Source organism: Triturus cristatus, chromosome 11, assembly GCF_964204655.1.
Source record: "Triturus cristatus chromosome 11, aTriCri1.1, whole genome shotgun sequence".
NCBI lineage: Eukaryota > Metazoa > Chordata > Amphibia > Caudata > Salamandridae > Triturus > Triturus cristatus.
The window spans coordinates 395,558,263-395,582,724 of record NC_140594.1 but is presented as its reverse complement, the minus strand read 5'-3'; the positions used below and the strand labels follow the sequence as shown (position 1 = coordinate 395,582,724).

The following is a 24,462-nucleotide window of genomic DNA, read 5'->3' as shown; positions in this document are numbered from 1 at the left end:
GTGGTAGGGTGTTGAGTCTGTCAGGCCTCTGGCCGGCCCGCGGATCGGGGGTGGCTGGGGCGGCCGGAGTCGGAGATGTCATGTCTTGAGGGTGGTTGCAGGTTGGCTGGATGATGGAGAGGGCAACGCCGTGAGGCCGGTCTCACAGTGGGGATACAAACTTCTAGTAAACGCGGACTATACCACGGGCTCGAGGGGAACGGCCATTTTGGTTAAAAAAAAAACACGCCCCTCATTGTACATAAGACATGGGCGGATACAGGAGGACGCTTCGTGGGGGCTGAGGCCCAATGGGAGGGAAAGGACATCAACATACTCTGTATATTTACCGCCCGCTCTGGGTAGGCCGGCATTGGAAGATCTGGGGAGGAGGCTGACGAGATTCCGGGAGGGCACACTTATTATGGGGGGAGATTATAACATGACCTTAGATGACACTGTAGATCGCCACCCACCGAAATCAAGGGAGAAATCGAATGACCTAATGGCTGACTTTGTAAGGGCACTGGATTTGATGGATGTAGGTCGCGCGCTTCACCCAACGGAAACATTATTCACGTATTTCTCTAGTGTCCACCGTAGTTTATCACGTATTGACTACTTCCTCACACATCTGCCCTCAATAGGTAACTTCGCCCAGTATAAAGTTCTACCCAGGGGCATTTCGAACCATTCCCCGGTCTGGATGCAATATACGCATTGGGAACGAAAAGCACACACCACCATTGTCCTTAATTCATGGCTCCTACGCGTACCGGATATCAGAGAAGAACTCCGCACGTAAACGGAGAACTAATTTACTGAAAATGTGGGCTCTGTCGACTCCGCATAAATAATCTGGGAAGCATACAAAGTGGTTCTTAAGGGGCAAGCTCTGTCATTAAAGATGGGCTATATCACCAAGAAGCGCGAACTCTTGGCCCAGGTAGAGTCCGACCTCCTCGAGCGGGAGCATTCACAAGAACCCTCACATCTCATAGACTCCTACTGAAGCAAGACGAATACAGGTTAAAAACCAGGGAACAGATGGTGGCTAAACACAGTGCCACCCAATGTAGACTCTATGAACTTGGGGATAGGGCCGGCAGGACACTGGCGTGGCTGGAAAGGCGCAAGCAGGGGAATAGATGGGTACACAAACTGACGACACCCAAGGGTGAGGAAGTGTTTCATCCACAAGACATAGCGGAGAAGTTCGCTGATTATTTTGAAACTGTGTATTCCCCTTCCACATGCTACACGGCAGAAGACTCCCATCGGCTCCTCCTCGATAGCCAGGTGCCGAGCCTCTCGGATGTGGAACAAGAGACCCTGGAGGCCGACCTTTCGAACGATGAAATCAGCAAGGCCCTAGGGCAGATTAAGTCCGGAAAGGCAATGGGGCCTAACAGCATTCCGATAGAGTTTTTGAAAGCCACGGCCTCTCTGACTGTGCCACACCTGACAGCCATGTATGAGGAAAGTCTAAAAGGGGGTGGGTTACCAGTAGACCAGCGACTAGCCACCATCGTAGTCATCCATTAACAGGGTAAGCCAACAGATGACTGTGGCTCCTATAAGCCAATTTCGTTGAATAACGTGGAGACAAAGGTGTTGGCAAAAGTCCTGGAGAATAGATTGAGGACAGTTATTACATCTTTGGTCCACCCAGACCAATCTGGCTTTATGCCAGGTAGAAATACGGCTCTTAATATACGGCGTCTACATAATGTGATGGTTCGTAGGCAATATATGGAAGAGGATGCCGCGGTGCTATCTCTCAACGCTTCCATGGCATTTGACTATTGAGTGACCATATCTGTTCGAGGTCCTGGGAAGGGTGGGACTGGGCCCCAAATTCATAGCCTGGGTAAGGTTTCTGTATACTGGGGTGCTGGGGCAGGTGAGGGTTAATGGTTTTACATCTAGGACGTTCAAGCTACGGAGAGGCACTAGACCGGGGTTCCCGCTCTACCCGCTGATATTCTAATGCTGGAGCCTCTCGCAGACTGGGTTCGTAGAGACGTGATGATACGTGGGATGCGCTGGACAGAGGCAGTGGGAGATCGAATCTCCCTCTATGCAGACGATATACTCATATACCTAGCGTCCCCATACAAATCGATCAGCATAGTGCTAGACATATTTACGAACTTTGGTAAATATTCGGAATACGCGATCAATTGGCACAAGTCTGCCTTGTTTATGTTGAGGGGTGAAGCTCCCCGCCTGCCGGCAGAATGCGCTGTAGCAGTCGCGACGGAGGGGTTTCGCTATTTGGGGATATTTGTCACTTCGGATCCGGCTTGTTTTTACAGCTCCAACCTGCCCCCCCCTTTGGCTCGGTTACGAGCAGACGTGAAACACTGGAGGACTCTGCCTTTGACGTTGGTGGGGAGGGCGGCACTTTTTAAAACGCTGGCCCTTCCTCGTTTTCTCTATATACTGCAAAACTGCCCTCACAGGGTCCCAGACTCGTATTTTAAAGCGGTTAAAGGGGAGATTAGCACACTGCTGTGGGATGGAAGGGCCCCCAGAATAGCACAGTGAAAATTGACAAAAGGCTGGTACGACGGGGGCATAGCACTCCCTGACATACGTTACCACTGGGCGGCGCAATTGGTGACCGTCAATCACTGGATATATCATCCCCTGGATGATCCAGCATATGCCCTTGATCGGTGCCAAACTGACCGCTCAGGATATCTGGGGGCACTGTACACTACTGATAGGAAAAATAGGAGGAAGTTATTTGGCACTACCCAACATACATTGGAAATTTGGCATATAGTTACTTCCCGGCTGGGGTGGAAAGGCGTCCTCTCGAAAGCCACACCATTGTGGGTTACCCAAAAGCTAGGCATGCTGTGCTATCAGCCTGGGTTCGATAAATGGGACCTCATCAGGATATCAGCGGTGAAGGACCTGGTTAAGAAGGGCGCAATACTTACCTTTGGTGATCTCCAGAACCAATACTATTTGGCACAAGGCGAAATGTACAGGTATCTACAGATCAGACATGCAATCCAGTCAGCGTTTCTATCTCTCAAAGATATACCAGAATCGTCACCATTGGAGGATCACTTACTAGACGGTCCCCTCAGTTCGAAGGCAATATCTCTAACTTATAAGAAGTCGAGTAATAATCTGCCGGACACTTTTTCGAAGCTCAGGGAGAGGTGGCAAGATGACATTGGTCCCTTAGATGACGAGGACTGGCAGGCGGCACTCATGTCCCCCCGAGAAGCGGCTATCACACAGAGAATCAGGCTGATCCAACTTAAGATACTCCACCAATCATACATTACAGGGAAAGTTTTGGCGAAAATAGGAGCTAGACCTGATGACCGTTGTATTAAGGGATGTGGTGGGCAGGCTACATTTTACCACACCCTGTGGACTTGCCCTCAGATACATACCCTTTGGGAGGGAGCTTCAGACCACATGCGCAAAGCTTTGGGGAAGGACATAGTATTAACACCACAACTGGGATTGTTAAACATATGGGAAGAGACTGATCTCACGGAAGTTGAGCAGCAATTCACCACACTGGGCTACACGCGGGTGAAACAAGAGCTGGCTAGAGGGTGGGGGGGGGCATGCCCACCACTCGCAACTATGTGGGCCAAAGAAATGGACAGATGCATGTTGGCAGAAACTGAGTTGTTCAAGGCTAGGGGATGTCCTAAGAAATGGGATAGGAAGTGGTCACATTGGAATAAATATAGGGGGGATCTATGTGTGTCGCCTGTTGTCGAAATGGAGATGCATAGGCAGGTGGGTTCTGTAGGAAATGTTTAATATGAACAAAGGAATTAAATGTCTGCTCGACTGTTTTGTTGATAATCTTGAACATGTCGTCCAATCATGTATGTATGACTATGACTGAAACAATAAACAAAGTTTAAAAAATAAAAAAATAAAAAGAATGGATGGTGGTGGGGATAGAACCAATCTAGATATAATATCCCAGTGAACAACCATTATGCAGCCCTTAGTACTATGGAGGACATCGATTGACTGGAAACATCTAAAGATGAGCCACTCGAGAGAAGGGCAGTAATTAGAGGCATTGACTTTCCTACGTTTCACACGCAAGGACCAGCAGAGGTTAGGGGAGACAGAAACGGTGAAAGGAATGAGACAACGGGAAAACTTCCTCTCAACAAAAATGCAGAGCTACTTCCAGGGATCTATAATGGCCAACGGCTGGCGAACTCACCTCCAATAACTGCAGAGGCATACCAGTCCATAGATAGGAGCGGTCACTGGCCATTGGATAGGGAGTCTGAAAAACTTAGCAACCCTACAAATCTCTCATCGAAGCTCAAAATATTATCCTGGAACATGGCAGGTCTCCGCTCCAAAATAGACAACCCGGAGTGGGGTGCCTTCATCCAAGACTCTGATATATGCATGCTGCAGGAAACCTGGGCCAGGGAGACAACCCACAGAATTGGCTATGCAACCTACAGCATACCCGCTACATCAGGGAGGGAAGGGTAGACCATCTGGGGGACTTACTACTTGGGTTGCTACACATTTGGGTTGCACAGTGAAGCAGGCGGAGACATCAACTAGTGACATCCTCTGTTATTTTGAGCTCTTCAACCAGGCCCAGGTTAGTGCTTATTAATGTATACTCACGGCCAACTGGGTACGGGCAAGAGTCTCCCACCCTCGACAAACTATCATCATTCATATCCACAGTCATTTATAATGACATAGTGATCCTGGCTGGTGATTTTAATTGTCAGTACGAACCACTGAAGGACCTAGCGGCTGATGACCCAAACGAGGGGGACCTGCATTGGGCTATTCCAGTGGCCAATGCCCAGCCAGTACGGGCATAGTCACCATTAGTTGTTCAGTTGAACACCCTCACCCTGAATTATTCGCTTAGGGCGTGTAATGGGCGTTCTAACTCTGATAGTCCGGCAAATTTCACCTATAACAGGTTTATTTTATTTTAAAGGTTTTCTATAGCGCTGGCAAGATCCAGGGGTATCAGAGCGCTTTACAGGAGTGTGAGGAGGTACAGTATTAAAAAAATATTTGAGCAAAACAGGAGCCAATATAACAATGAAAGCAGATAAAATATGAAGGCTATTTATAGAACACTATATTAAGCTAGCATGGGTAGTAAGAACTTAGGTTAGGGAGGGTGGGTGGGGGTGAGAGAGAAGAGAAAAAGGGAGGGGAAGAAGAGAAAAAGGAGGGGAAGACGTGAGTAGGAGTTGGGGGAGTAGCAGGAGTAGTAAATCAGTGGAAGGTCATGCGTAGGGCTAGGAGTCATAAGTAGATATAGAGAGCAGGGGAGAGGGTAGGAGGGAAGAGTAGCATAAGGGAGGGAGGATTGGTAGGAGAAGGTGGAGGGGAAAGAATTGGAGGGTAGTAGAGGGGGACATGACGTGGACGCAGCGCCTGAGATCAGCGTCAGAGGTAGGAATTAAGGACCCCAGTATTTGTTGAGGAGGAACAATTTGAGTTCTTTTTTGAAGTTGAAGTAGGAAGGGTTACAGCGTAGGTCTTTAGGCAGGGAGTTCCAGATGGAGGGAGCGTTACCAGAGAAGGAGCGAACTTGAGTGCCTTTCTTCTTAAACAGGGGGGGAATAAGAGTGAGAGCGTTCGTGTTCCTCGTCAGTCGTGCGCAGCCTGCTTTGTGGAGTTTATCTGAGAGGTAACTTGCGGTGTTTTGGTGAAGGGCTTTGTGCGTGATACATGCGATCTTATAGGTGGATCTGCCTTCGATGGGTAACCATTTGAGGGTTTTCAGGGCGGGGGAGATGTGATCAAAACGTTTGTAGTCGGCGATAAGTCTAGCTGCTAGGTTGAGCACAGATTTGAGTGGAGCGAGATGGACTTTAGGTGTTCCAGCGAGGATAGCGTTGCCATAGTCGATTATCGACAGGACCAGCAATTGGACAACAGTTTTAAAGTCATCAGCTGGGATAAAGGGCTTAATTTTCTTGAGATGACGGAGAGTGAAGAGTGCTCCTTTGGCTGCTGTTTTTATGTGGGGGGTGAGGGTAAGGCTATTGTCAATGGTGATGCCTAGAGACTTAACTGAATTAGAAGTGGTGAGAGAGCAGTTGAGCGCAATAAGGTCAGAGATCCATTCTTGTATGGGAAGTGGGTTGTTTTTAGGCACGAAGAGAATGATTTCAGTTTCTTTAAGGTTGAGTTTGAGATGATTATGGTGGAACCATAATTGGATCTTGGTCAGGGTGTCATTTGGGTGAAGGATACAGGGGTGGGATTTAATCTTATAGTAAAGTTGTGTGTCATCTGCATGAAGGTGGTAATTTATTCCTGCTTGTTTGAGAAGGAGTGGTTCCATGAAGAGGTTGAAGAGAGCAGGCGAGAGAATGGATCCCTGGGGGACATCGAGAGAGATTGGAGTGGGGCTGGAGAGGCAGTTCTCAATTTTGATTTGTTGGGTTCTGTATTGGAGAAAGGAGGTGAACCAGTTGAGGACAAGGCCATTAAGGCCAAAGCGGACTTTGAGAGTGTTTAGTAAGGCGGAGTGGTTAACAGTATCAAAGGCGGCAGAAAGGTCGAGGACAATGAGGAGGCATGATTAACCTTTGTCGAGTGAATGATGAATGTCGTCCACTATATTGAGTATGGCAGATTCTGTGCTGTAACCTTTTCTAAAGCCAGATTGGCGTGAGTCAAAGAGGTCAAAAGTGTTGATGTGATTATCAAGTTGGAGTAGGGCACATTTTTCAAGGGCTTTGGAGAGAAGAGGGAGGTTAGAGATGGGTCGGAAGGACCTGCGTTAGGATTTTTGGGAATGGGTATGATTTGATCCAGTTGGAGGGAGGCAGGAACACACCCTGTGGCCAGGGAGGAGTTAATAATGATGGTCCAGAAAGGGGTAATGATATGTTTTAGGTCTTGGACAAGGTTAGGGGGCAGAGGATCTTTGTTGTGAGAGGATGGTTTTAGCTTAGCGATGATGTTGTAGACTTCGTGTTCAGTGACAGGGTGAAAATTATGCCAGGAGGTATTGTTTTTTAGTTGCTGAGGGAGAGAAGGGTTGGGTTTAGGTGGGAGGGAACCCGACGAGGGATGCGCAGTGACAGGTGGAGGATTTGAGGGGGAAGGAGAATCTGGAGAAATGTCATACGAAAGTGGTGTGTTAGGATAAAGCGGATTTAAGATGAAGGATTGGTCTATTTTGGTGATTTTATCAGAGAAGAACTTTGCAATTTCTTTGCATTTCTCAATAGAGGCCGTCAACTTTTGGGGGGCAGATGATGTTTGATTTTTGACGATGTTGAAAAGTTCTCTAGGTCTATTTTAGGCCCTATCAAGCTGAGTGCGGAAGAAGGTGGACTTTTCATTGAGGATGTGTTTTTTGTAGATGGACCTAGCAGATCGGAGGAGGGCTAGATGAGAGGGGGATGGGTGTTGCCTTCAAGTTCTTTCAGAAAGTCTAAAGGAGCATCTTTCGTTGTTGAGATCAGGGTTGAACCAGGATTTGGAAGGTATGTTTTTTGGGGTTTTAAGTTTGGGGGGGTGGGGGGGGGGGCACTTGGTCTAGGACCTCGGTAACTGATTTATTATAGTGTTCGGTGAGGGTGTTGGCATTTTGGGAAAGAGGAGCTAGCAGGAGTTGGGTTTTGATTTTCTTTTCAAGTTCGCCGGGTGGGATAAGATGAAGGTTTCTGGTCAGTTTCTTGTGTTTGATACTTTTGCCGTGGATGCGGGGGGCAGTAGTATTGATCTTGAAGAGGATGAGATGATGGTCAGACCAGTCGATGGGGATGATGCTGGAAAGGGAGGCCAAATCATCATTAGTGATGATGGCATCAAGAGTGGCCCCTTTGGAGTGAGTTGGAGAGTGACAGATTTGTTTAAGGTCACTAATCTCCAGAAGATTCAAGAGGAGATTAGTTGCAGGGTCTTTGATGTTATTCCAGTGGAGGTTGAAGTCTCCAAGGAAGAGATTTTTAGAGTTGGAAAGTGAGGATTGGGTGAGGAGGTTGGAAAGTTCTTCTGCAAAGGGAATGGATTCGCCAGGAGGATGGTAGATATTATGGAGGCGAATAGGAGGGGCGTCCTGAATTATAAGTTCTACACCAAGGTATTCAAAGGTGATGGGGTCGGTGTTCTTAACAAGCGAAAGTTTAAGTAGGTTTTTAAAGATGATAGCTAGACCACCTACAATTCTATCTATTCTGAGTATGGAGTAACTGGGTGGGGGGGATAGCTAAGTCCAGGATGGATGTAGAGTGGTCGTTGAGCCAAGTTTCCGTAATGAAGGCGATGTCAATATCATCACTGAGGATGAATTCAGCTATTTCTGTCGCATGTCGGACAGCTGAGCGGCAGTTAACTAGCATGCATGCGAGGGATTTCTGGTTGTTTGGGGGGAGGGCAGGATTGGATGGCAGAGAGTTGTGGTGGGGGTCTGGGGGAGGAAGGGATGAAGGGATTCTGCTCGTCCCCAGGATCACAGGGATGGTAGGGAGGGAGGTGGGGGGATCGATTGGATAGTTAGGGAGGTAAGAGGTACAGGGGTCAGGGAGCTCAGAGGGTGGGGAGGTGGAACGTGGCAAGGGGGGGCCTATGGGAACAGTTGCAGCGGGGGAAGGTTCTCCAATGTTGGGGTTTGGAGGCGTTTGGTGAGTCAAAACTTGGGGAAGTCACGCGGTTTTCGCGGATTTCAGAGGAGAGGGAGTTGAAATCTTTCCTGAGTTGTGAAAGTTCGGATGACAAGTTCAGAACATTCCTGAGCTGGGAGAGTTCAGAAGACAAGGAAAGGAGATATTTTTCAATGTTAGAGAGAGTCTGAGTTAAAGGAGTGATAGGGACTGGGGGAGGGAATGTGTTGGGGAGAAGAGTAGGATCAGATTTGTCCAGGGAACGTGGTCTGTGGAGTGTATAGCTTGGGAAGCTGGAGGGAGGGTGGGGGGGGTGGGGGGTGGTGGGAGGCGTTTTCAGGTTGGTGCACGAAGAGAAGACCGTGTGGTCAGCAGGGGGTGCAAAGAGTCATAATCGGTGTTTTGAGGAGGTAAGGCGTCAAGAGAGGAGAGAGGGGAAGTTGCATCCTGGATAAGGGGGGAAGGTAGTAAGGGGGAGGAGAAATTGGGATGGGTAGTCTGATATTAGGAACTGCGGGGGGAGGGAGCTGGGGGAAGGCAGTGAGGATGGGGGTGAGCCTAGTGGTGGGTGGAGAGAAGACATTAGGGATATAAAGGGTTTGGGAGGCTGAACTAGCTGTTGAGGTGTCCAGATGAGGGGAGTGCTAACAAAGGGGGATAAATGGGGGATATGTGAGGGGTTGTGGACAAGGGAGGGGGGGAGGGTTTGAGAGACATCGTACGTAGTAGAAATTTCTATAGGATGAGGGGTTGTGGACAAGGAAGGGGAGGGGGAGAGGGTGTGAGTCAGTTGGGAGGGTGAAGTGTTAGGAGGTGTGATGGAGAGTAGGTAGGAAAAGGTGCTGAAATGTTCTTCAAAGATGGAGAGGTGATTTTCAGAAGCTTGGATGAGAATGTTGCCGGATTTGAAGATGGAGATGTCTATTTCGCCGAGGAAAGCAGGAGAAGGGGAGGTGGACAATTTAAAACCATGCGGGATTTTACATGATTTGGTGATGGGGAGGTGGTGGAGGAAGATACTTTTCCATTTGGAGGGACGTTTGGTGTAAAAAATGTAGTTGTTTTTTATTATTGAGGAGAGGCTTAGATAGTGATCGACAAAAAGAGTTTCCTGGTGACCAATGAGTAGTTTGTGTTTAAAGTTTTTCTTGGCGTTTTTGGAGAGATTAGGGGGGTAGAGGATGGACCATGAGTTCGGGCCATATCTAGTGATGGGTGAGTTCAGTGGATTGAGTCTGAGGCCAGTTGTTTTGCAGGGGAGTGCGAGAGGGGGCATGGTGATTCAGATTAAGGCAGATAGATGAGGGGGAGGGGGGAAGGAGGGAAAGATTTGCTATAGCTCGAAGAGAAGGAGAGAGGGTCAGGGAAGGAATAGCAGGAGCCAGTGGATGGGGGAGGGCCTTGATAGGGAACAAGAGAGAAGGTATAACAGAGATCGTCAGAAAGCGTAACAAACAGAGTAACGCTGGGGAGAGAAATACAAAGAGGTAGAGCGAGCTGAAGTTTACAAATTTCGATTAGCAGAGATCAGGTTGGGGTCAGGGGAACATAAGGGTAGGGACATTGGGGATATAGGGAAAAGTTAAGGGTGGTACAGGCAATAAATAATGAGAAATATGTAAAACAGATAATAATTACAATCACAGCCAATATAAAGATCACAGTGGGAGTATAGTGAAAAACTAAGGGTGGTACAGGCAATAAATAGTGAGCAATATGTAAAACAGATAATTACAATCACAACCAATAGAGGTAAACCACAATGCACAACAATACAAAAGACCACGGTGGGATCAAAAGTCGGTATAATGTCCAAAAGTTGCATCTATAAGCAGAACTAAAAAGGGCCTGCAGAAAGAAAGCCAGCCTAAACAAAGTAATTTACAGTACTAATTGTGGCTACTAGATAGAGCTCCAAGTCCAATGCACAGACATACCGTTCCACCGACAAAAGTGTACAGTGCACAAACGACAATGTGTGGAAACGACATCACCTAGTTAACTGATTTTTTTTCTTTCTTTTTGTATTAAAATATTTGCTTTACCCACACTTTAGAATTAACAAAAAAGTGCTTCATTTATGCTTTCTTAAATCTGATATATTATGAAAAATCTGCTCAGCTCATTTACATTTTGTTGTGAGCCCGAAAAAAACACTACATCATACACCCTTTCTGTAGCACACCCCAAAGAGGTAGTATGATTGCCACATAAATCCTCTTACTTTAAAGTCAGAGTGAGAAAAGTAAACAACAAGCTCCTGAAGACATAGCTTAATATTGGACCTCCGTCTTTCAATGGACATAGGATGCGACAAGTACAGTACAATTAAATTGCTCCAGTGGAGGGAAGAATGCAAGCTGGACTAGCAAAAACAAATAAAACCAGCAAAATAGAAAACCAGCAAATGTGAGTTACATTATACATATAAATATTGTGTTTAGGCAATGTAACCAAGGATATACCTTAGGGTGTTTTGGGAGAGAGAAACATGTACAATTCCTGACCTCCTGCAGCACAAAATGTCCACCAACAGCATTATTCTATAGTCAATTTCCTGCTTTTCATAATTCGTTGTTTTCCTAAATATTGCACTACACCATTATCATGGCATCTAGATTCACTGCCTGGGAACGCTTCATTAGCCAAATTCTGAGTTACAGGCTTAAAGGGGGGGATTAACTGTGGGAGCAACCAGATCGCTTAAATCCACTGTATGACAGCTCTCCAGCAGGATGAAGTTAGGTCTCCCTCAGCAGATGAGAGCCCAAAAAAACCAGATATGCTTGGTACTGGCACAACTTGAAACAGGTCCCCATCGAATAAGCCAAAGATAGACACAATAACAATTTCAGTATGCTATCTGTGTTGCAATGACTTGGTGCAAAGGGAAAGCGCTACACATTCAACTTAGTGAAAAAACATCTCCCAGTCTCGTTGCAGTAGTGAAACATTGAGCAGCAGCACAACCTGATTTGTTATTTATTACAAGTGCAATTAGACCGCCTCCATTTGACAGATCGCCACTGTGATGGAAAACCTCTGCGAACGGCGCTTCTCTTCGCCGGTACAAACGCGTTGAAAACCTGATGTGGAGGTGGTATGTGATCTTAATTGTGGCAGTTATAATGCAGCACTTGTGCGTATTGCAAATAACACGTTGATGCCACCACGATCGGCACTACAATGAACAGCCGGTATACGTCCTCGGTAATTTTAGGCAGCCGCCATTATGCGCTCCGATATCGAAAGAGCTGGTTAACCGGCAATATTGGCTAATAACTAAAGAGTTTCAGGTCGGATTGTGAAGCGTGCACATTACAAAAAATGTTGCTTTAGTACAACGTTCAATTCAGCACGGGCATTACTCGCGGCTTCTGTATGTCGTCAATAGCCGCCATTAAGGAGTCAGGCAAGCTGACGCGAACATCGCCGATTGTCGCCAATCTTAAAGAGAAGGGTTAAATACCTTGATGCCAGCCAAATACAGTTCGATTCGACTCATACCAGAATCACCGGTCCTCTTTTGATGATGCTATCAAGCTGAGGAAGGCTTCATATGTCGAGTGAAAGGCAGAAGAAGATATCATCTTATGCAGGGTATATTCCGAAAGTGATATTTGCTTTCGTAGAGTTTCATCCAGCGTTGTAACTCCAGGATTTCAGCATCTTGTCTTCGTTTCCGACTGAGAGACGGGATCAGGCAGCCATTTCCTTCCTCACTTAGGTTGGGCTCCCCTTCGATCTTAGACTATATTATGGTGATTACCAAATCTTGGCATCGGATGGTCAACTTTTATATTGTCTCTAGATATGATAGCGATCATAATGCTCTGATCCTAGAATTGGACTCTCCATATATTGGAGAAGCCCCCAAGGACCAATTGCTGAAAACACCAGGGCCAATCCTAACTAGTTGCAGGAGGAGAGTAAGATGGGGCACCCTTTGTGAATCGCAAGACAGATTATCCTCACTCTACCAAATAATCATGCCTTATTTGGAGGTTGCAATTCAACTAAGTGAGTCCGTAGATTCTGTTTGTCCACTCAGTAAAATAGCAGACAATCACCAAGGACTAGTGGCGGCTCTGGCAGACAGCTTTGCCAAAATAATACAAGTAAAGGTAGACAGTGCTCCTAGAAATCCCTGGTACAATGGCAAATGCCGAAAGACAAACCTGCTTACAGCTATTAAAAGTGATAAGCTGGTGATAAAGGGAAATAGGATACTACACAAACATGCAATTAAACAAGCCAAAAAGGAGTGGGAAGTAGAAAAGTGGGATAGCTTGAGAGATGCTCTAAATAGGAGGGACATGAGGACCTTTTGGAAACTAATAAGCTTAGACACAAAGGATGATAAACATGCTTTCGAACTTAACTTGGGTGCCGAGGTCTGGAGGGCACACTTCCAGTCACTTTACTCCAGGGTAGAGGGTACTCCTGAGCAAGCCGAAACCCCCATCTCCCACCCACATCCAGCCAGCTCAGAAACTCCGGCAATTTCTCTAAAAGAGGTAACGGCCGCAATTGCCCGAGTAATACCTGCTAAGGCCCCGGGACTAGACAAGATCGCTGGCGATCTCTATCGCACTGAACCCAGCTTTGGGCTCCTTATCTCTGGAGCATTTTTAACGCTGTACTACAGGGAATGGAGATCCCCACATCATGGCTAGGGGCGGAAATCCTGCAAACTATTGGCCCATTGATTTTGCACAAAAAATCTTCGCCCGAGTGCTTCTGGACCGATTGCAGAACTGGATGGAGGAATTTACCATTCTCACCCCCTATCAGGCCGGCTTTCGAACAAAAACGTCCACAATTGATCAAGTGTTTAGGTTGCAATTATTGCACTGGAAAACATTGATCTTCGAGGGTGGAAGTCTCTACATGATCTTTGTGGAATTAAAATCGGCCTTTGATCTGGTCCCAAGAGAAAAATGATGGGCTATCTTATCTGATTTAGTGGTGCTTCCGTACCTATGCGAGATCTTGAAAAGATTGCATGTGAACAACTACGCTCAAATTAGATTTGGGAAGAATGGAGATCTCACTGATCGTATACCCATAGAGAGAGGTGTGAGACAGGGGTGTGTTCTAGCCCCAACCCTCTTTTGTCTCTATATCAATGGCCTAGTGGGAGCATTGGCAGCGGGAGGGGAAAAAGACGCTCCAAAACTAGCAGGCCGCAAGGTACCTGCCTAGATGTTCGCAGACGATACCCTCCTCCTGTCAAAATAACCGATGGGTATTCAAAGGGCTCTTGATATTTTGTATCTATTTTGTAAGAACAGGGGCCTGGAAATAAATACCCAAAAAACAAAATATATGGTGTTCAATGCAGGTCACTCAAAACGTCCCAACCCACAACTAGCTGGGGAATTTTTAGAGAAATTCCCTGCTTGTGACTACTTGGGCTTAACCCTCAACGAGTAAATGGAGTGGGGTGATCAAATCAGGAAGGCTTGTCTCAAGCTGACGCAAACGTCAGGGGGCCTTGCGAAACAGCAGAGGAAGTGTTTACACAAGATGCTGGGGCCGGTGTTGGAAATCTATAAGGCCCAAGTCAGAGGGGCTACCCTGTATGGAGCTGAATTATGGGGCCATAGGCCAACCGAACAACTTGCAAGGATCGAAAACTCATTCCTTAGACAGCTGGTGGGACTGCCTAATAGTACCCCTTTAACTCTGCTCCGAATGGATTTGGGCGTCAGCCCAATGGCACAGGAGGTTGCGCTTAGACCCCTACTTTACTGGCGCCGCCTATGGAGCACCCCAGAGTTATCCATGTACGAGGAGGAATTGAGGGAAGTGGCCAACCCCAGGGGGGAAAGCAAAATTTCCTGGTTCACCTATATTAAGAATTCCTTTGTAGCCATTGAAATGGGAGATTTATGGGATAGCCCTGAAGAAAGCTCTTTGGCAACACCAAGAAAAGTCCTGATAAAAAACCTCAAGGATCACCATCTCAACTTACTCCAGAGGGGCCCCAGGACAGACACACTTCGACATCCTTTCTAGATGTCAAATTCCAATACCTCCAAGAATCTAGCATTGATGACATACAGCCTTCCCTAGCAAAAAAACTTTACATGCAGTTCAGGTATGGTGTACTCCCCTTATGTGCGGTTACCTATAAGTGGTGGGGTAGTCCTACGAAAGATTGTCCGTCTTGCAAAAACTGTACAGAGACCAACTTGCATGTGTTGTTTTTTTGCCCTACCTACAAGGCTATAGGGGCTTGTTGGTTACGACAGCTTTGTAGGAATCTCGGAACTTCCCACTGCCTACAGGATCCTGAAATATGACACTGGCATGCCAATTGTATACTTGATCTCAATGGGCTGTGCTCGTTGTGCAGTTCTAAAGAAAGTTCAAGTTTAAATTGCCCACCCTCTGCACTTATTAAGATCTGGGACTCCGCATTTTAATCAGTTTTACTTTCCAATACATTCAACTTTGTATTTTATGAATGAGATACTTAGTGCCTACCAAGCTATTCAATATTTTATCTTTTCTAACTTCCTAGATGTTCTTATTTTTTTTTTTTTTGAGTAGACAAACATTTTTACACTGATAAATTGTAATGAATTTTCAATTGTTTTATCTATGCTTTTAAGGTCTTGTGAAGCCGAAATAAAGTATCTTTTGACTTGAATACTAACCTGTTGATGGTGTCTAGGTAGGGGCAGTGACGGCTGCGCCGATCCTCCATGTCGTAACGGCCATACTTCCCTGAAACTGAGTAATAACAAAATCAATATAGTATATGAGAACACATCGAAAAACTGTACTGATTTTGGGCACGAGACGAGATGATTATGTCCCTGCCTCTGAAAGCTGAAGGGGCAAAGAATTTGCAGATTTAAAGTTAATCACAGGTAAACTGCATGCATTTAAAAAGTGCACAATACCGCATGATTATGCTGCAGGTTATAAAGCACTCTCCTTAAAATGAATTACTGAACCTTTCAAACATACTATGTGTACAAGATGTTCATGCTGTACATCGCTTAACCAGACTGTAAGAAAGGGGGTGGGGGGGGAGAGAAGAGAGAAAGAGAGAAAAAGAAAGTGAGAGAGAGTGAGAGAAAGAGTGAGAGAAAGAGTGAGAGAAAGAGTGAGAGAAATAGTGAGAGAAAGAGCTAGAGAGAGAGAAAGAGAGAGAGAAAGAGTGAGAGAAAGAGTGAGAGAAAGAGTGAGAGAAAGAGTGAGAGAAAGAGTGAGAGAAAGAGTGAGAGTGAGAGAGAGAGTGAGAGAGTGAGAGAGTGAGAGAACGAACACCCAGAAGTCCAATGATGGCCGTGCAAATTGCCCTTTGCTGACCCTCAACAAGGAGCACAAATGTTACTTATTTGATAAACATCTTCTCTTGGCATGTAGCGCTGTAGATTCATATGCTTTGTATACTCCTGCCATCTAGTGTTGGGTTTGGATGTTTGCAAGTGGTTTTTCTTTGAAGAAGTATTTCGAGTCACGAAGTAAGGTGACTCCTCCTCTTGGTAATAGTGTGCATGGGCATCAACCTCATTGTTAGATTGTTTTCTCGCAGAAGGGTGAGAATGAAGTACAAGTGTAAGTAAAGAAATGTCCATGCATATGAAATACAGATTACAAATGCAACGACCATCGGTGTCCGGGGAGGAGGATGGACACATGTGAATCTACAGTACTACATGCCAAGAACAGATGCTTTCAGGGTAAGTAACAATCAGTTTGAAGCATTTGTGGCTGTAGATACACACGCTTTGCATAGACTGTATAGCAGTACCCTCCAAAAAGCAGTGGCTAATCAGTGGACGTTGCAGTTGCTGGAAAAAGTGTACATAGCACCGCCTGTCCTACATTAGCTTGTTGGCGTGCTAAAACATCCACACAGTAGTGCTTGCTAAATGTGTGTGGTGTAGACCATGTAGCTGCTTTACAAATGTCAGCTATGGGAATGTTGCCCAAGAAAGCCGTAGATGCCCCTAATTTACGTTTAGAGCGTGCTCTAGGGGGTACAGACAAAGTCCTTTTGGCCTTGAAATAGCACGTCTAGATACATTTGAACCATCCATCTAGGTATCCCTAGACCAAGTTGCAGATTTGCAGATGTCATCTAAGGGGATGTTCCCTAAGAATGCCATAGAAACCCCTTGTTTGCGGGTATAATGAGCTCTCGGGGGAATCGTTAATGTACGTTTGGTTTAAGGTAGCATATTTGGATGCACTTAACAAGCCATCGTGCAATGCCTGCTTTTGAAATGGGATTACCTTTCCGAGGTGGGGAAAAAGCAACGAAAAGTTACTTAGTCTTTCTAAAGGACTTAGTTTGTTCAATGTAATAGAGTAGTGCTCTTTTAACGTCTAGCATGTGAAGAGCCCTTTCTGTCACTGAGTCTGTTTGAGGGAGAAAAAAACTGGTGGCTCAACAGACTGGTTAGGATGAAGGCAGCCACAACTTTAGGTAAACATTTTGGATTAGGTCCAAGAACCACTTTGTTATGATGAATTTGCAAACATGGTTCTTGTATGGTTAGTGCCTGGAGCTCACTCACCCTTCTAAGAGATGTGATGACTATAAGGAAGGCTACTTTCCAAGTGAGGAATTGTAGTTCACATTTGTGCAGAGTTTCAAATGGTGGGCCCATGAGCCTTGTAAGGGCGATTTCAAGATTCCACACTGGAGAGGGCGGAACTCTAGGGGGAATTATTCTTTTAAGTCCTTCAATAAAAGCTTTAATAGCGGGTTCTCGAAACAAAGACAAGTGTTTTGTAGATAAGCTGCTATTGCAGCTAGATGTCTTATAGATGTGTATGCTAGATTAGAGCGTTGTAGGTGTAATAGATAGAAGATAATGTTTTAAGTGGAAGCATCTAATCGATTGATTTTATTGGTTGTACAGTGAATTAGAAATCGTTTCCACTTTGCTGCGTAGGATGCGCTGGTAGTAGGACGTCTAGCCTCTTTAATGATGTTCATGCAGTCTGGCGGGAGATTAAGGTAGCCGAACTCGAAGACTTCAGGTGCCAGATCGCGAGGTTGAGGTGATTGGGATCTGGATGCCTTATCTCTCCATGGTTTTGAGTGAAGTTTGGCATAGAGGTGCAGTTTTTGATGATGAACTACTGACATTTCCAATAGCGTTGTGAACCAGGGCTGTCGAGCCCATGTGGGAGCAACCAAGATTCGTGTGAGGGAATGCTGTTTGAGCTTCCGGACCACTAATGGAATGAGTGGCAGAGGCGGAAAAGAGTAAGCAAATTTCCCTGACCAGTTCATCCATATCGCATTGCCTTTGGACAATGGGTGTGGATACCTGGATGTGAAGGTTGGGCATTTTGCGTTTTGGTGTGTGGCGAACAGATCTACTTCTGGGTAGCCCCACATTTGAAAGAATGGAAGAAGAACTTGAGGATGAAGTTCCCATTCGTGGATCTGTTGTTGTTGATGACTGAGCAGATCTGGGTTGTGATTGTGTACTCCTGGGTGGTGTTCTGCCAGGAGATATATGTTTTGTGGGAAGGCCCATTTCCATATGCGTTGAGCTAAGTGTGAAAGTTGTAGAGAATGTGTTCCTCCCTGCTTTTGTATGTAGTACATTGCTGTCATGTTGTCCGTACGAACTAAGACAGCTTTGCCTACTAGACGGAATTGAAAGGATTTCAATGCCAGAAATATTGCCAGTAATTCCAGGTGGTTTATGTTGAATTGTTTTTGCTTTGTAGTCCATATGCCTAGAATGGTAAGGTTTCGGAGATGAGCTCCCCAGCCGGTGAGCGATGGGTCTGTTGTTAGCACTATCTGTGGAACCGGGTCGAGGAACGGCCTCCCCTTGGAAAGGTTTTGTGTGTTATACCAGTGCAGAGAGCGATATGTGCGGCTGTCCACCAACTTCAGATCTGTTAGCTTATCTTGAGCCTGGTTCCACTGGTGTGCTAAGCATTCCTGTCGAGGACGCATGTGGAGTCTTCCTTAAGGGACGATTAGAATGCAAGAAGCCATCATCCCGATTAACTGCATGAACACTCAAGATGGTAATGAGTGTTGAGGCTGAAATTGTGATATTAAAGTCTGTATGTTGCGTATTCTGACTGGGTTGGGGTATACTAGAGCTTTGGAAAGGTCTATTGTAGCTCCTAGATACATTTGTGTGTTGGATGGTTGGAGGTGGGACTTGGTGAAGTTTACGGTGAATCCCAAGTCGTGAAGCAACTGAATTGTTTTGCGGGTGTGGTGAATGCAGCTGCTTTGTGACTTGGCTTTTATTAGCCAGTCGTCCAGGTATGGGAACACGTGAATGTGTTGTCTTCTTAAGTGAGCTGCAATTACTGCGAGGCACTTGGTAAAGACTCTGGGTTCTGTGGTCACCCCGAACGGGAGTACTTTGAACTGGTAGCGTTGACCGTCCGCCAGGAACCTGAGATATTTACTGTGAGCAGGATGAATGGGAAAATGGAAGTAGGCGTCCTTTAAATCCAGAGTGGAAAGAAAGTCGCCTTGTTGAAGCAATGGGAGCACCTGTTGGAGGGTGACCATGTAGAAGTGATCTGAAGGAAAACAGATTTAGTGTTCTGAGGTCCAGCATTGGCCTGAGAGAGCCATCCGTTTTTGGAATTAGGAAATATGGGGAGTAAACCCCTGTGCCCTGATAAGGCAAGAGGACTGGTCCTATTGCATGTTTTTGTAACAGGAAGATAACCTCTTCTTTTAGGAGGGTCAGATGTTCTGATGACATTGGACGATGCTTGGGTGGGATATTTGGGGGAGTGGAGGTGAGTTCTAGGCAATAACCATACTGGATAATTTGTCTTACCCACTTGTCTGTTGTGATGGAGTTCCAGGCAGGTAGAAACTGTGAGAGAAGTCCCGCGACAGGAGTGGAATGGTCAGGGGGTAGTGAAGGGAAGTCACTGCTTGGTGTTAGGGGAATTGCGGGTGTTGTTACCTATGGCTCTTCCCCTATTATTGTTCCCTCTGTATTCTCCCCGAAAATATCCTTTGGCGGAGGTAGATTGATTGGGGCTTTTGTAAGATGAGGAGGGATTTTCTTATGATATTGTTTTGGAGCCACCCCTGTAAAAGGAGCGGCAAAACGAATCCCTGTTGGAAGGGAGTTGCAAGGCCGCCATGGACATCGCAGTCTAGGTATCTTTCTTCATTTCTCCAATAAAGTAGCGACTGTAGGTCCAAAAAGATGCTCTTGATCGAAGGGCTGATTGAGTATGGTGGTTTGAACTTCTTGCTTGAATTTGGAGATTCGAAGCCAAGTGTGTCTACGCAGTAATATGCTGCTGTTAATAGCACAGGATGCTGTATCAGCCACATCTAGGGCGCATTTTATGGACGTGTTAGTTATCAGTTTGCCCTCTTGAATGAGTTCATTGGCCTTGTTTTTGTGCTCATCTGGTAAATACTGCATTAGTTTTTCCAGCTCGTCATAGTGCACTCTGTCATAGCGCACTTGGAGAGCTTGCGCATTGGCGATGCGCTAATGGTTAGCAGCCTGTGACGCAATTCTTTTCCCTGAAGTGTCTATAAGCTTTGACTCCTTGTCAGGAGGAGGGGTGTCGCCTGTAGCCTGGGATTTAGCCCTCTTGCGTGCATTAGACACAACAAGGGAGTCTAAAGGTATCTGGCCTTTGATGTACACTGGGTCTGTAGGAGCCGCTTTATATTTTGTATCCACCCTTAGTGTAAGTAGTCAGGCTCTAACAGGGTCTTTGAATACTTTTGTGGCATGTTTTAACATGCCTTTTAACATAGGCAGGGTGTGGGTGGATTTTTGTGAGGGTGCAAATGTTTCCACTAAGACGTCCTCTTCTAGGGGATCAGTGTGTAATTCCACCCCATGGTAGTAAGCAGCCCTATTGATAAGTTGTGCAACCCCAATGTTATCATCAGGTGGGGATGGCCTGGAGGGATACAGATCAGGGTCATTGTGGAGATCTGGATCTTCATTATAGTCCTCCCATGGGTCTGGGTCCTGTGGTATGTTATTGTCGTCATCATCCCCTAGTGTATCCCCATCCCCATCATCATCACCATCTTGTGGCACAAGCGAGTGTGTAGGTGATGGTGAGTTTGCTGGTGAGATGAATAAGTTAGGATCAGGAGAGGGAGGTACATAAGGGGGAGAAGGGTTAGGACCCATTTCCTTGCATTTGAGAGGATCCTCTGAAAGGTGCAGCTTCCGTTTCTTAGGAAGTTCGGTGAGAAGTTTGCCAGTTTCGGGTTCAATAGGCAGTGTTTTTTGCTTTGGATCCGAAGATTCTACAAGAGAAAGTTCTTTGAGCGGTGTGTCTTGTTCTAGCGCCGGCAGCTTGGCCATAGAGTGTTCCTTAACAGGCTTAAGCTGTGACGGTTTTCTAGGTGTTTTCGGCTCCAAAATCTTTGGTGAGTGAGTTTTCGGATCCGACATTTTCTTCGGCAACAAAGCTTTTGGTTTGTCCTGTTTCGGATCAGAAGCTTTGTCTTTTGGTGGCTTCGGAGTCGGGGTTTTCAGCGTCGAAGGTCTCTTCGGTGCCAGCAATGAAATGTGGGGCACCGGCTTGGTTTTAGGCTTTGGTGCCGAAGGTGTTTGTTCGGTGCCGGGATGGGACTGAATCGAGCCAGAGTGAGAAGGCTTTAGTTTCGGTTTCATAGGCGAGACCGAGGACAGGGCGTCTGAACTATGAACACAGTGTTGACCTGAGCCCGATGGCGAAGGTGTTACCGGAGCCTTAGGTTTGGGTTTGGTGGTGGGCTGGGTAGTAGTACTCACTGTCCGTTGAGCCGGGGTGACAGCCTGCTCGACTTGCTCGGAATCGTTGGCTTTGGATACGGAGATATCCTTTTCTGCAGGTTGAAATTCTGAATGGACTGTGGAACCTGCTTTGAAGATGTCTGGAATCGAGCCGCTACTGCGGGACATTTTGTGTCATAAAGCCCGACATTCACGGATGGTTTCCTTCGACTGGAACGAAGTACAGGCCTCGCAGTGTTTTTCCTCGTGCTCTGGGGAAAGGCAGAGGTTACACACTTTGTTTAAGTCTGTGTGTGGGAATTTAGCACCATACCTGGGGCATTTTTTAAACTGAGTCCGTTCCATCGACGGCTACCGTGGTCGGCGCAGCAAGGCCCAACGGCCCGCGTCTTAGCTCTTGGCGGAAGATTTTTTTAAGTTGGAGGATGCGAGTCGAAAGGGGAACGCGATCGAGAACAATACCATCGAGTGCTGAAGGATTGCGCATCGAAGAGGGTTCGAAGACGATACCGAATCAGAGAGCACATCCGAACCCGATGGCGGAAAAAAACAATCTGGGTAAGGAGTCGATGCCTGTGCGTACTATCATCGTAAGGAGGAGTAACCTATCTCGTGACTACAAAGACTTCTTCTAACAAAAACAAACTGTGAACATTTGAGCCCAACACCAGATGACGATCTATGCACAGTGTTACAAATGGGGGTCTCTAGTTGGCAATGGCTGGCGCCAATGTCCAAATAGGGACCTTCTTCCCAAGTCAGGGCAAGTGGGCTACACCCTTTGACAACCCCTGCTCAACCCTGTGGTAACGTAGCATGATCAGTTAGGACTATCTCAGAGGCAGTGTGTGAAGCATTTATGACCACGCACAACACGGTAATAACATCCCCACAAACGGACACAACTCAGGTAGGTATAGAAAAATATTATCTACATCTAACAGGTTAACTCGAAATTCTCAAAGTGTTTCAACAACTGCAATTCACGCTACACAATAGGGACTAAAAAAAAAAAAAAAAAAGCTATACGTATTCACCAGAACGTGACACTGACTGAGTTCAAGGCCGGGGCCTACGAGACACGTTGCGCAGCAGGGGCCTGTCGGTGAAAAGGGACACAGCACGCAGCTTCTCGAAGAAGCAAAGACGGTGACAGGCGGAATCCCACCGACCACAAGTCTTGGCTGCAGAGGTCCGTAGCGTGCACCCACAATGGTTCGGGCACTCGGGGACAGGTGGGCTCTCAGCAGCACGGGGCTGCGGCGGCCCGGGCATGTGGTGGCGATGACTCTCGTTGTGCAGCTCCGTGGTGGGCTCACAGCGGCAGCAGCTCTCTCTTAGCTGCAGTGGCCCACGGGACAATAGCAACAATCCTCAACCAGGGTGAACAAGGTGTGGGCACACCGCGGCAGCAGCTGTCTCTCTCAGCTGCGGCAGCCCACAGGACAAATCCCAATAATGCGAAGCTGACAAAGGTGCGGGCACTCAGCGGCAGCACCTCTCTCTTAGCTGTGGCGGCCCACAGGACGGATCCCGATGATGCCCAGTGGCAAAGGGTGCGGGCACTGAGCGGCAGCAGCGTTCTCTTTAGCTGAGGCGGCCCACAGGACAAATCACGATGAGGCAAAGTGGCCAAGGGTGCGGGCACTCAGCGGCAGCAGCTCTCTCTTAGCTGCGGCGGCCCACAGGACGAGCCACGATGATGCAAATGTTGGCAAGGGTGCGGGCACTCAGCGGCGGCAGCTCTCTCTTAGCTTCAGCGGTCCACACGGGTCCAGTGAGAGGTTCAGTGGTTCAGATTCAGGTGGGCTCTCAGCGGCGGCAGCTCTCTTAGCAGCAGCGGTCCACACACGGATCCAGCGAAAGGTTTAAAAGTTCAGATTCAGGCAGGCTCTCAGCGGTGGCAGCTCTCTTAGCTGCAGCGGCCCACATGGATCCAGCAAAAGGTTTGAGGGTTCAGATTCAGGCGGGCACTCAGCGGCGGCAGCTCTCTCTTAGCTGCAGCGGCCCACACGTATCCAGCGAAAGGTTCAAGATGCCCAGTCACAGTCCTCACAGTAGACCTACAGGCTCCGGATTACTCGACGGAGACCTCACCTGCAAGCAGAATTCCTCACACCGGAATTCCAACGGCTGAAGGGGTGAAGTCTAATGTCCCTGAGACTTCAGCAGGAGGTGCTCTCGATTCAGACCCTCGGGTAGTTTCTTCGGCAAGCTTGGTGAAAGTTTCAAAGTCCTATCTTCTGTTCACTCGGACAGAGTTTCGTCTTGACATCCAGAAGGAACACACTTGGACAAAGTTCCAGCACAGCATTTTATACCTAAAAAGTCTGTTCTCTAAGGTCACAAATCACTGACTCCAGTCAGAACCAGTTTGGTGGTGTCAGGAAACACTTGGTTTACGAGGTGACATCCTGTCCTTTCAGAATGAGGGGGTCTGCTATCAGAGGCCCAGGGGGAGGTGGAGTCATCTTTCACCTTGCCAGGTACGGCCCTGCTCGGATCAAAGAGTCACCCCTCCTCAGGCTCTGAATACCGATCTCTCTCTCCAGCCATGTCTGACCTAGCTGGCCCTGCTGCTCCAAAACCAGACAGCCAATACACGTACTCCCAAAGCCTACAGTAAAGCTTAGGCAAAAAACTACTGCATTTTCAGAAGAGGCATTTACAAACATAGGATATATAAACGGTCCTTACTAACAGGTGTCTCTCAATGTCCTGAGCACAAACATATCAAACTCGAAGTTCCTATCAGGTTCCTGGGGCCAGATAGGATGATAGCAAGTAATCCTCAACCGGCCCAGCCTAGCCTATGAGAACGGATCGTGTCACAGTAGCGACAGCGAAATGGAGGGTAACTCGCTATTGGACATGCTACACAGATCCATGCATTATGGTTATCCTAAGTCATACAGTCGTTTATATACAAGGAGCATTCGCGCTGTGGCACTGATTAGCAGTGGCACAGCGCCCAGAGCATCTAAATCCAGCCAACATATAAAAAATAGGAAGAGGAGAGAGGAAGGGAGACCCACGCCAATGATGCCAAGTTTAACACGCATCCCCTTCAGCTGAATTGTGGGGAGAACTAACCATCCCCTTGAAGGTTCTCATCACTAAGGCAGAAAAATCTTGATAGACCG

The 24,462-nt window shown here is 47.0% G+C and overlaps 1 protein-coding gene across 1 annotated transcript in view; it reads right to left on the bottom strand.

Annotated features, from left to right (window-relative positions):
* Positions 1–24,462, bottom strand: part of USP39 (ubiquitin specific peptidase 39) — a 243,337-nt gene that overhangs the window by 155,343 nt on the left and 63,532 nt on the right. Inside the window, exon 2 of the mRNA XM_085635237.1 lies at positions 15,257–15,332. Within this exon, the coding sequence (XP_085491363.1) occupies positions 15,257–15,332 (76 nt within the window). The remainder of the gene's footprint in view (positions 1–15,256; positions 15,333–24,462) is intronic.